At 34.6% G+C, this 12,618-nt stretch overlaps 1 protein-coding gene across 3 annotated transcripts in view; it reads left to right on the plus strand.

Moving 5' to 3' along the window:
- The window catches only part of PUS10 (pseudouridine synthase 10), a 129,128-nt gene that overhangs the window by 16,496 nt on the left and 100,014 nt on the right, over positions 1–12,618 (plus strand). For 2 of the 3 annotated variants that reach the window (XM_001375026.4, XM_007476792.3), the window contains exons 2-3: positions 6,824–6,964; positions 9,916–10,170. In XM_001375026.4, the coding sequence (XP_001375063.1) occupies positions 6,839–6,964; positions 9,916–10,170 (381 nt within the window). In that variant the 5' untranslated portion in view covers positions 6,824–6,838. The remainder of the gene's footprint in view (positions 1–6,823; positions 6,965–9,915; positions 10,171–12,618) is intronic. The other variant, XM_007476791.3, reaches the window with a different exon arrangement.

Genomic DNA, 12,618 nt, shown 5'->3' on the forward strand with positions numbered 1-12,618 from the left:
GAGCTAAGTGTTTTCTTTTTTCCAAACTGGGAAACACATTGACTATCTATTGCTGTTTTTATAGATTGTATTAAAACTCTGAGAAGATCAAAGAAAGACCTGGTCTTTGGTTTGGACTCAAGTTTGCTAAGGCTCAGAGTCCTAACTTGGTTCTTACTGAGACTCAACCAGCTAGCCTTTATTATTTTTATAACTTGGAGATGAAGTTAAGAATTATAAGGATAATAGTGTTAGTGTTAGTTTATTTAGAATAGTAAAAATTTTGGGTTAGTCAGATCAGGAAGAATCAGTGTAGTCTGTGGAAACAAGAGAAGCAGTTCATTGCAGAACCAGGGAGTTTTATTTGGGTGGAGTTAGAATTCCTTAGAGTTAGAAATCCCTTTATCCTTATATTTTCAATACATATTTTATTTTTTATAACGAGAGTCTCTTTAGTGTCCTTGCACCTGACCCTGAAGAGAAGTTCACTTATGAGCTTCACTTCACTTATATAAACTGAAGATACTTTGTAAGCACAGCAAACAGAGTATCAAAATCAGTTTATAACCTATAATGAATTCATTGTTATATTATTTTTACAGTTTGCCTTTTATTTTTACAGTTTTGGCAAGGTATATATATATATATATATGACCAAGAAGCAGAAAATCTGATTTTAAGGGACCAACTGTCAACTTGGGCAGTTTGAACCATTATCACAGCAGGGGGTCCCATTGAAGCAGTTCTCCTAGGAGATCTAGTAGTAGTCTAGGTGAAAGATGATAAAGCCCTGACCTATAATGATGGCAGTATTGGTGGGCAGAAGGAGATTTGAAAAACAAAATGGCATAGTGTCTAGATTGCTGGACCTGAAATAAAGAAAATTTGGATTTACATTCTTTATCCTAACATTTAATAACTTTGTGATTGTGGGCAAATTGCTGATTTCTCAGCTTAATTTTTATCATTTACAAAATAAGGAAATTGGCCTAGGTTAGCTCTAAAGGTCTATCTATAAATCTTCATTGTAGAAATAAAAATAACAAAATTTATAACTGGGTATGTGAGAAGGGAGAATGAGGAGCTGAAGGTGTTGCTCAGAATATTAACTTCCATGACTGGAAAAATGGTGTTACTTTCAATAGTTATCAAGAAATTCAGAAAAAGTATGATTTTGAGGAGAAGGTAAGGGAGTTGTTTTTGGACATATACAGAATTTGAGATACCCAACATTTAGTTGTTATGTAAAAATAGACTTGAATCCAGGACTTCAATCCCCAGAAGTCCTTGCTCCACTTCCCCAGAATGCTTTGTAATCTCACTGAATTATCACCTGAGCCAAGAGCAAAATCATTATTTAAAGGGTCTCCATCCATGGCAGGGTCTCTTCTCTTCTTGGCTCCGCTGGAAAACAGATGCGTCTCATGATGTGCGTGAAATTTGGGTGGGCCTCATGGCCCACCTAGCACGTGCTTCTCTTGCTTGTATTTTCTTTATATTTTAATCTTTTAATAAACCTCATAAAAACAATACTCCTTGCAGAGAGAAACTAATTTCTACCTGCCTCAGCTTCCCCAAATTTTAATCTTTACAGTTAACATAGAAAGTTTATATTTACTAAACAAGGAGTTTGATACACCACAGTAGTATAAAATGTATAAATCTCGGAGCAATTTATGTAGAGGTGACTTTGATTAATAATTTTATCTGATTCCAGAAGAAGGGATTGCAAAAGAGCCATTACACAGTGCCAGCAAAGCACAAGGTCAAGGTGACCAACAATCCTTGTGGGATTAAGGAGATCTGTACCAAGAAAATTGAGGTTCAAGGTAGCTGCTTTTTGACATATGTCAGACGCAGGTCTTTCCTGTGCCACATTTCAACAAGTACCTTAGTTTGGCTTCCATTTTGGCTCCCCTATCCCTGAGAGTGAAGGTAAAATCAGACCAGGGAATCATACTTCCCTTTTATTTCAAAGTCTAGTCCTTTTTTTCTCTCTTATAGTATGACAACTTTCTGTAGTCATGACTGCCAATGGCAAAGGGCTATATTAATGCAATTGTCCTGCAGACTTGTAAGACATAAATTATTTTAATTGGGCCCTGGTTAAAGGACCTGTTACATAGATGCTGATGATATCACCAAGTGATAGAATAGATAGAGAAAAGGAAAGAGGGCTCAGGACAGAATTAAAGAGTTAACAGATAGATGTAGGGGGTAGAAAATGTAAGGGGTTTTTATAAAAGGTTGGACTGTATTATTTAAGAATAGAGTCACTAGGAATTTAATTAATTCAAAAAAGATTTATTTTAACAATTTATAAACTATAGAAAGAGTGAAGTGAGAAATCAGAGAGAGGTTAGGGTAAAGATATCTAGCCTATGCACTAAGTATTTTGCTCCAGCCCCTGGCTTAACCCAGGCAGGGCTAATTAGTCCTTTGCAGGAGAGGCCTTAGCTTTGAGCCGAGGACCTGGGGATACAGGAAGTCTCTCTCAAGTGGGTAGGTCTCTCCTGAGGCTAGTCCCTTCAGAAAATCCAGGAAAGGAGTCAGATCTTTTCACTCACCATGTGTCAGTCCAAAGGGAGAGATTTAATAACAGTCTCACCAAGTCCAAGGTTTCAGGTCCAGTAAACAGATTCTTCACCAGCCTTTTACTTGAACTCAGAACTCCAGAAGAAACCCCACAGGAAGTTGTAACTCCTTTTTAAAGACCCTTCTTTGTATCACTTCCTGTGCCTTCTGCCACTTTTACATCTACAAATTACAGATAAAGCTTTGCTTAGGACTGCCCAGGGGGCAGTCAGTTGATTCTGATTCATCACCCACTATCACACAAGTGAGTCACAGACCTACCCCATTCAATTGTGAGTGGGGTGTTTACACTTTTGGTGACTAAATCTAAAAATGGGCAGGAGAGTTAATTTAATCTTCATAAGCAGTTGAGAGTTAATTTCATTTTCACAATCAAGGGAGAGTTAATTATTCTTCACAATCAGGGAAGAGTTAATTTCACTTTCACAATCAGGGGAGATTTAGTTTAATCTTCACATGTCACATAGATGAAGATCCAACAAAGATGACTGAGAAGAGGTCATATAGGAGGATTATCAAGAGAAAGCAGAGGATAATGAAGAGAGAATAGTGTTGTGCCACTCCCCAAAACAAAACAAAGAGACAAGACAAGAGAATAACCAGGAGAAAAAGGTGATCAACAATGTAGAATGCTGAAGAAGGATCAAGAAAGATGAGCATTGACAAAATGCCATTAGATTTGGTAATTAAGAGAACATTGGTAATTTTGATAGTTTCACTTCTGATTTAGTTTAGACACCAGGTTGCAAAAGGTTTACAAAAGAGTGAGAAGAAAGGAACTAGAGGCACCAGATGTAGAGGTTTTTTCCAAGTAGTTTAGCCAAGGAGAGGAAACCTATAAGATGCTAGCTAGCTGAGATAGGATCTAGTGAGATATTTTTAAGGAGGAGGGAGACATAGGTATATTTAGCATCAAAGAAGTGTAAAAATTAAATTAGTCTTTAGTAATAAAAGTATTATGTTTTATGAGGTTTATTAAAGATTATTAGAAATCAAGGAATAAAGAAAATACACAATAATAAACCATGTGCCTAGGGCTGACTAGCCCATTCACATGGGCTACTTACTACATGTTGCAATACCCAAGTAGAGGAAGAGGCTCTTGGGAGGCAGAGAGCCCATTAAATGCTAAATTGTGATCTCACCCAGGTGGAGACTCAGGTGAAATAATAGGGAATTCTGGGAAGTACCAAGGACTTCTGGGGATTGAAGTCTGGGGTTCAAATCTCCATTTAAAAATACCCCCTGTGATCGTATTGGGAAACCAGTTTCCCCAAAAGGATCATGGAAACATAATCAACTTAAAGATTGCAATAATTTGTGGGTAAAAGGAAAAGAGAACAAAACCAATGATTGCTAGGCGCATTGACAAAAAGCCAGCAAAGGGGCAGTCCCCTTTGGCATAAGCATATACATACAAATAAATGTTCAATCAAACTTCAGTTTAATCAACCACACCCAAAGTTCATTCTGGATCTTGATGTAGTGTAAGGATTTAGGCATCTTTCCCCAAACAATTCATTCTCTAGATTTAGGAGTTAGCAAACTTCTTCTCTGAAGATCTTTCTGGAACAAAAATTTAAATCTTGGATTTATGAAAATACAATCCCCCCTGAAGAAGGTATTGAAAAACATCCAGTTCAGCTCAGTATGCAAGGTATGGATGTGTGTGTATCAATTAAAAAACAAAAACAAAAACAAAAATAAAAGAAAGAAAAAATAATGAAAGAAAAATTAAACCCTTTATAATTTATATATATGTATATATATTTAAGAAGAATTCAAAATCAGTATCAAAATATTGAAAATCTATGTATACAAAATTTTGAGTAAGCAAGAATAAATTTCTCACGTGCCCTTGTATTAGGGTCCAGTTAAGTAATTTCTAATCCCACAAGTCTGTAGGACAGAATGCAGTAATATTTCATTTACCCATTTGCAGCCAAGGCTACAGGAAGTTGCCATACTATAGGAAAGAAAAAGGATCAGATTTTTACTTTTATAGGGAAGTGTCATTCCCTGGTCTGATTTTACCTTCATTCTCAGGGATAGAGGGAGCCAGGATGATAGCCAACCTTTGGTACTTGTCTGTAAGTATTTTCACGAAGAGTTTGGATACAAGGAAGGCCTACGTCTTAATGTGTGTCAAGTGTTGCAACCTCGAGTCTCACACTCAGTTTAAGTCTTTAGTATTGGCTTAGAAGTGCATCAAGCCTACCTGAATTGGTTTCTTCTTTTGTGACCTGTGTGCTCTTTTGGCACAATTCAGATTTAGCTTTGTGCTTCTTTGGCCCTGTGCAATGACTCTTGTTCTGAAATCAGACAGAATCATTAAGCAAAATCCCATAATTTTTTTTAAACAATTAGTGGCATCATTTTTACAGTCTCAAGCTTTTGGGCATGCATTGACATTATAGCAAATGTATTTTAAACTTTTTAAAATTTTAAACTGCAAAATCAAAAAAGTTAAAGAAAATCTTAATACTGGTGATGTGCTTCAAATATAAAATGGAGAGAAAAAACTGAAATAGTATATTGCATATGCAAGAAAAATATAATAAAAGTTTTAAAAATAAAAAATATAGCTCATAATCATTGACATACTGTGTCAGCTAAGGAAATGTAGGATACAAGGTTTCTCACCAAAAATGAGATCTATTTCCTCTTCATATCTGGCCATGATCCACTGTAAGTACAAGCAAATGAATTTCACAAAGTAACAGTTTTTTTATAAAGAACAGTAGTTCAAATATGTAGGTATCAATATCCCCCAAATTCTCAATAGCCCAATTAATTACAGTAGCAAACAAAAACCACTATCATTTTTTACATGAGTTTGCTGTATGACATTTAAAGAAAATGGATACTTGTTACAGGTTTTACAGATGTAGCAAATCTTTCAACCTTGGCAAACATATTTTTAAACAAAGTAAAACTTATTTGGGTCTAGAACATCATCAAGAAATCTAGATTTCATTAAAAAAAAAAATGTGGTAGAGGAGTCTAGGAAAAACCCAAACCCCTGTACTGTTGATGTTGGGTAAAGGGAGCTGAAGAGTTATAAATGAGAGATGCTCCTCTTTGGGGAGTCATCCAGGGGTACTATGCCCTGGGATTAACTTCCCAGCTCCTTTGGTATGAGACTGTGATGTCCCATCCATTCACAGAAGGAACTAATAGTAAGGTATAGTTTGAAGATTGCATTTCAGGGAAGTAGGAAGGGGACATGATTTTGGGGTCAATCTACTGACAAATTTTATAAGAGATACGACTAAGTACATGTTCAGGGGTTGAGACTGGGGAAAAGATCATGAGGAAAGAATGGGTTATCCAAAAGCCCAGCCTTTCAGTAAAACAGTCAAGATCAGCACGCATAATCAGGACTTGGTAGTTTTATGTTTGTTAAGTGTATATTGGGAATATAAAGATGTAGGAGAAATTATTTTCAGTTAGTTGTATCAGGAACAGTTTCATGAAAGAAATATTTGTACTGAGCTTTAAAGCCAGTTGAAAGTCAACAAGTGGTAATGAACAGGGGCAATTGGAAGAAGCCATTCCATGCCTTGGGTACAGAGTTAATGAAGGTACTGATATGGAAGTATCAAAGATACTTAAAACATTAAACTACTTATATTTAACCATTAAAGGGTCAAGAATGTCACAACAGAAAAATTAAAAGGCAACATGGTATAATAGAAACTATATTAGGAGCAGCTTGGTAGTACAGTGGATGGAGTGCCAGGCCTAGAGATCCTAAGTTCATATCTGGCCTCAGACATTTCCTTGCTGTGTGACTCTGGGCAAATCATATAACCCCAGTTGCCTAGCTCTTACCAGTCTTCTGTTTTAGAGTTGATATATAGAATTGATATGTATCAATTCTAAAACAGAAGGTAAGGGTTTTAAACAAAAAACAAATATTGGATTTGGAGTTAGAAAACTTGGGTTTAAATCTCCCTGTATATATTTACTACCTGTTTGACCATGATTGACTATAGAATCAAAATCTTCTAATCTCTCAGAGCCTTAGCTTTCCTAACTGTTAAATAGGGATACTATTTTTACCTTACAGTATTGTTGGAGAGGTAAGTATTTTATAAACCTTAAAGTACTTGCACACTTCATAGCATTATGTAAATGTGAATTGTTAAAAAGTGTTTTGGGTAACATTTATATCTATGAAATTGAAATGTGGAGTTAAACTGCTTATTATCCTTATAGTTTTTTGTTTGTTTGTTTCTTTTTAAAGTTAGGTTTACTCAGCATGTTCCCACTGACTGAAAAAGACAAGCCTATTGCCCGGCTGCTGTTCAGTACTGGCACTTGTCCAAGATGTATCTTCAGATTGTGTTGTGTGGATTTCCATTCACCTTACAAACTTCCATACAAGGTCTTTTCATATTTTTTAAATTAAAAAATCAATATATGCATGAATGTCTATATGTATGACTATATTTGTACATGATCTTTTAGTAAATGTAAACTTTCTATATTAACAAAATACACACATTGATTACCAATAGTAGTAAGAAGATATTCTTATAAAATAAAGACCGCATAGAATTATCCATGGTGCATTTAATGTTGAGCTAGCCATTCTGCATCTATCACAAAATGTTTTCTTTATATAGTACTTTACAGTATGAAAAACATTACATACATTATATTATTTGAATCTCAAAACATCTCTACAAGGTAAATTCAATTATTATCCATGTTTTATAGATGAGAAACCTGAGGCTGAGGGGGAGGGTAAATGATTTGCTCAGGGTCTCATAGCTAATAAATATCCAAGGCAGGATTTCAACTCAAGTAGTCCAACTTTATTCAGTGTCGCACCCCATAATTTTTCATTGATACTAGAAATTCCCCAGTGAGGATACTGCCTCTTTTCATTCAGGTCAGCACTTTTGTTGTAATTTATAGCCTTATAGCCTTATAACCTAGAGTCCTGAGGTATTAAATGACTTACCCAAGGAAAAGTAGCCGATTTTGTATCAATGGAGGACTTGAGCTGAGTTTCTTAGTTTCCAGGCCAGCTTTCTATTTCCTGCACGATACTGTCTCTCATATTACAAATGCACTTTTATTATATATAAACCCTTACTTTTACTCTTAGAATCAGTACTGTGTATTGGTTCCAAGGCAGAAGAGAGGTAAAGCCTAGGCAGTGGGGGTTAGATGACTTGTTCAGGTTCACACGGCTAGAAAGTGTCGGATGCTAGATTTGAACCCAGGATCTCCCATATCTAGGCCTGGCTGTCAATCCACTAAGCCACCTAGTTGCCCCTATTTTTCAATATTTTAAGAATAAATTATTTTGCTGGTGTAACTCCAATCCTGCTTCTGCTTAGTAAATGATCATTGAAAATTTGACCCAAAATTCATTATCCTGTTGCTGGCCTGGGGACAGAATATATCTTTTATATATTGGCACTTTTTTTTAATGACCCCATGAAATAAAGGCCTGTATTTTTTAAGAAGTTTTCTTTTGGTGGTGATTTGTGACTATCAGTCATAGGAGATCACAGTCTTTTAATAAATAGAGTCAAGGCTCACTCAGGACAGTAGAGAGGCATATATCATTGGTGTGAGTAGTCTGTAACATATTACAAAGAATTATTTAGGAGAAATAGGCATAAAGGATGTCAGAAAAGAAATGTGTGATGGAAAAAGATTAATTGTTCACATAGCAAGAAATAACTGATGGATAGCTTATATCCTCCATTGGCATCTTTGTGATTTTAAGAGAATGGGAGGAAGGCTTTTAGAACAATAGATGTTCCTTTTGTGGTAAACTTATAAGGACATGGATATAGTTGCTGAGGTTGGAAAGGTGTAGATGAGTTGTTATATATTATTGGAGGAAATACTCATATATATCTAAGATAATAGATCCTTTGCAGTATTGGAGCTACAACTTCTTTTTTATGTATTGTGTTCTCTCATTAGATTGTGAGCTCCTCCAGAGCAGGATCTGTCTTTTTTTTTTTGATGTCTGTATCCCTAGTGCATGGCCACATATTAGATGCTTAATAAATGTTTATCGTATTATATTTAAAGTTAGGATAATTAAATAATTAGTGGTTTCTGTTTTGATGAATGAGTATTAATGACTTCCCATTACCATATCACTGCATCAAGTTTAGGAGTTGTCATTTCAGTTGACATTACTAACATTGTTTATAAGTGAATAGGTACTTTTAAAGTGAAGTGAGAATAATTTGTTCAGTATAAATTCTCAAAATTTTGTTTTATTCATTTACTTAAGTCCTTTCTGCACTCCCCATAAGTGGGACCCTTCTTTGTGATACATTTTTATAAATTCTATATGTATAAAATTTCAATTCATGAAATTTTATTCTTTTTTTAAAAAATCTTTACCTTCTGTCTTGGAATTAATATTGATTCCAAGGCAGAAGAGTGTTAAGGGCTAGACAATGGGGGTCAAGTGACTTGCCCAGGGTCACACAGCTGGGAAGTGTCTGAGGCCAGATTTGAACCTAGGAGCTTCCATCTCTAGGCCTGGCTCTCAATCCACTGAGCCACCCAGCTGCCCCTGTGAAATTTTATTCTGCTTAATAGAGTATCATGTATTTCCCAGGAAGCAAAATATTTTAATTAATATTTTAATCTATTTACTCCTATAATTAATAAACAAAAGCCTAAGCTATCACAGATAAGGTTATCTTTCATAGTAGGATAATTAGCAATTATTTTAATTCATTGATTTACATATCATAAGAGCATAACTCTCAAGCTTGAATTGACCTTTCAGGTTATCTAGTTCTACCCCTATATTTTATAAAGTAGAGAAATGAAGACCAGAATATATGAAAATACTATTGTGATGATGACTTGTCCAACATCATCACATAGATACTAAGTTTGAGTCAGAATTTGAGCTTAGGCTCTTTAATTCTTAAGACCTACATTTCAATATTAACATTTACTTTTAAAATCCTTCTGTTTCTTGTAGAACTTAAATAATAATACTGGCAATTTTTATGAAGGTATAGGATGATGGGAGTTGCTCCAACATTGATGGGAACAAAAATCATCTAAATATGCTATGTTAATTGCTTGCTGTCTCAGGGAGGGGAACAGAGAGGTGGGGGAGAATTTGACCCAAACTTAGGGGGAAAAAGGATAAAAAATTGTTTTCATGTAATTGAGGAAAAAATAAAATTAAGATTTTTTCTTTAAATAAATATATATACTGTATTTAATATTTTCCATTGATATTTTAATATATGATACTTAGATGTTCTGAGAAGCATCACCTCTTCCTCTCCCAAAACAAAAACCACTAAAAAATTCTATCCAACTTTTTTTCTTTAGGACTTGATTAGGGAGTTAGAGAATTTCCTGAAAACTGAAGATGATGATTTAATTTTAGAAGCCACCAAACCACCCCTCAAGAAGATTCGATTGCAAGATGGCGAGGCTCAAATTGATGATCGAAGTCAAAATGGTGGAGAAATGGCTGCAGTCAATGAGGATGAAAATTTGATACTTGAAAACCCATATCTAAATTCATGTAATATATGCCTGGGGATTCTGCAGGAATTCTGTGAAAAGAAGTTTGTTAAAAAGGTAAACAGTTAGTTGTTCTTACTAAATGATCAATTTGGTAGCAATTTTCCTTGGTTTAAACCTGAAATGAGCTTGGTGGTACTAGATTCTTTGACCTCTATCACAAAGATAACCTTATTTGACAACCCTCATCATTAACATCAAGCGAGGCATAAAAATAAATGGGGGGAAAGTATGTTTGCCAAAGTTGTTCTGCACGATGATCAAGAAGATCCAGAATTGAATTCAAGTAAATGTGGAATTACTTATGGCTGATCAAGTCCTCCATCTGCTTCTGATACTCTATTGATTTCCATAAGCACAAGAATGTTGCAGAGTCTCCTAAAAGATTTAATCATCCTGAGGAATTTGGTTTAACTGTTCACACAGGAAAAAACAAGTGGATAAATAATGTATATTGTTCAGACTGTGTTGTGTAGTTGTATGTTCAATCTATGATGCTTGATCATTTATAGATATCTCTTGGACAAGCTCTGCAAATGAAAGATCAAAACTAAACATGAGGAGAGTAGGCTGAATCACCTTTGCTTGTCCCTGAAATAACTAGTCTTATTGCATAGCTGCAAGTTTTGGAATACTACAGTTTCTAAAAAATTGCAATTGAGCCTCATACAAAGAACAGTGGAAAGACATGGTGAATATAATTAGGCTATAACTTATTAGAAATGAGGAGAAATGAAGTAAATTTATGAGTATAAACTAAGTTAAATGCTATCCCAGTTAAACTAGCCAATGGATACTTTATAGAGCTAAAGAAATTAATAGTAATTCATTTTGAGGAGCAGAAATTCTATAATTTTTTAAGGATATAATGAAAACTTGTTAGAATAAAAGGGGAATTTTACTTTTGAAACCTTAAACCATAAAGCAATAATGAGATAAAAGTTATGTGTTAGAGTTTTGGATTTGGCATGAGTAAAACTGAAAATTAAATTATGCTTTAGTAGTTGTATGAACCTAGATGAGTCACTTGACTTCTCTTTGCTTTAGTTTCCTCATTTGTAAAATTAGGATGGTATACTTCAAGTTTTTCTTTGTTTTGAGGCTCAAATAAGACAATTTGTAAAGTGCTTTGTAAACCTTAAAAGTGCTATATAAATGCTATTATTATTATGAATCATCAAAACTGGTTATTTTCATTCAGTTGTTTTTAGTTTTGTCTGACTCTTTTCATGACCTCCTTTGGAGTTTTCTTGGCAAAGATACTAGAGTGGTTTGCCATTTCCTTCTCCAGCTCATTTTACAGATGAAGAAACTGAGATAAATAGGTTAAGTGACTTGCCTAGGGTGACACAACTAGGAAGTATCTGAGGCCAGATTTGAACTCAGGTCTAACTGACTCCAGACTTGGTCCTGTATCCACTGTGCCATCTAGCTACTAGAAAATAGAAAAGCATATTAGAAAAAGATTTTGCAGATGAGATAGGTATGAATTAGAAACAATCAAACTCAACAATCCAGTGTTTGATTGTATGGCAACATAAAGTACTTGGGAGAAAGATCTTCCTTTTTGACAAGAATTGTTGGGCATGCTTGAAAGAGAAATTAGGTTTAGCCCAATAACTTATAAGGTATACCATAATAAGCTCAAAATGTAAGCATTAGGTGAACCTTCTATGGTACAGTTGTGGGAGGACATAGACAAGAGTTGTCTAGGAGAACAAACATGGACAGATTATGTTCTATATCATTGGAAGGAGAACTCATCTCCATGAGGTCATAAGCCTATTTAAATATTTGAATATCGTGACACTGTTTTAGAAGTAAGCACGTTATAGTTGAAGAAAGATCGTAATTATGTGTAAAGATAAGGACTTAGAAAATGTTATTTCTTAATGCTTAGTAACTTATTGCAAAGATTGACAGAATTATCACAGATACATGAATGAAATACAAATATGGAATTTCCTTTCACATATAACAAAAATGATAAATGCTAGGGGTTGTTTTTTTAGCAACTTCACTTCATTGAATTTCATCTCTGAGTATCTATTTTTTATTGGTACTGAGTAACTTGTTGATGTCATTCTTTGAAATTGGCAAATATTACATAGAAATCATAGAGTATTAGAATTAGAAGGAACTTTTGAGATTATGTGTCATCTTATAAATATTTATTAAGTGCCTTTATATGCCAGGCACTGTCAGAGACATAGAAAAGAGCAAAAAACTGTCCCAGCTGTAGAGGAGCTCCCAGGCTGATGGGGGAGATATTATGCAAACAACAACATACAAATAAGTTATATCTATAGCATATATATATATAATATATATGTCTATAGTATAAATTGAAAATATTGAATGAAGGAAAGGCACTAGAAGTAATAGGAATTAGAGAAAGCTTCCTGTAGAAGGTAAGATTTTACCTGGAACTTGAAAGAAGCCAAGAAATATAGATAAGGAAGAAAAGAATTCCAAACAGGGAGGATAGTTACTGAAAAATAGCTG

This window comes from Monodelphis domestica, chromosome 1 (assembly GCF_027887165.1).
Source record: "Monodelphis domestica isolate mMonDom1 chromosome 1, mMonDom1.pri, whole genome shotgun sequence".
Lineage (NCBI taxonomy): Eukaryota > Metazoa > Chordata > Mammalia > Didelphimorphia > Didelphidae > Monodelphis > Monodelphis domestica.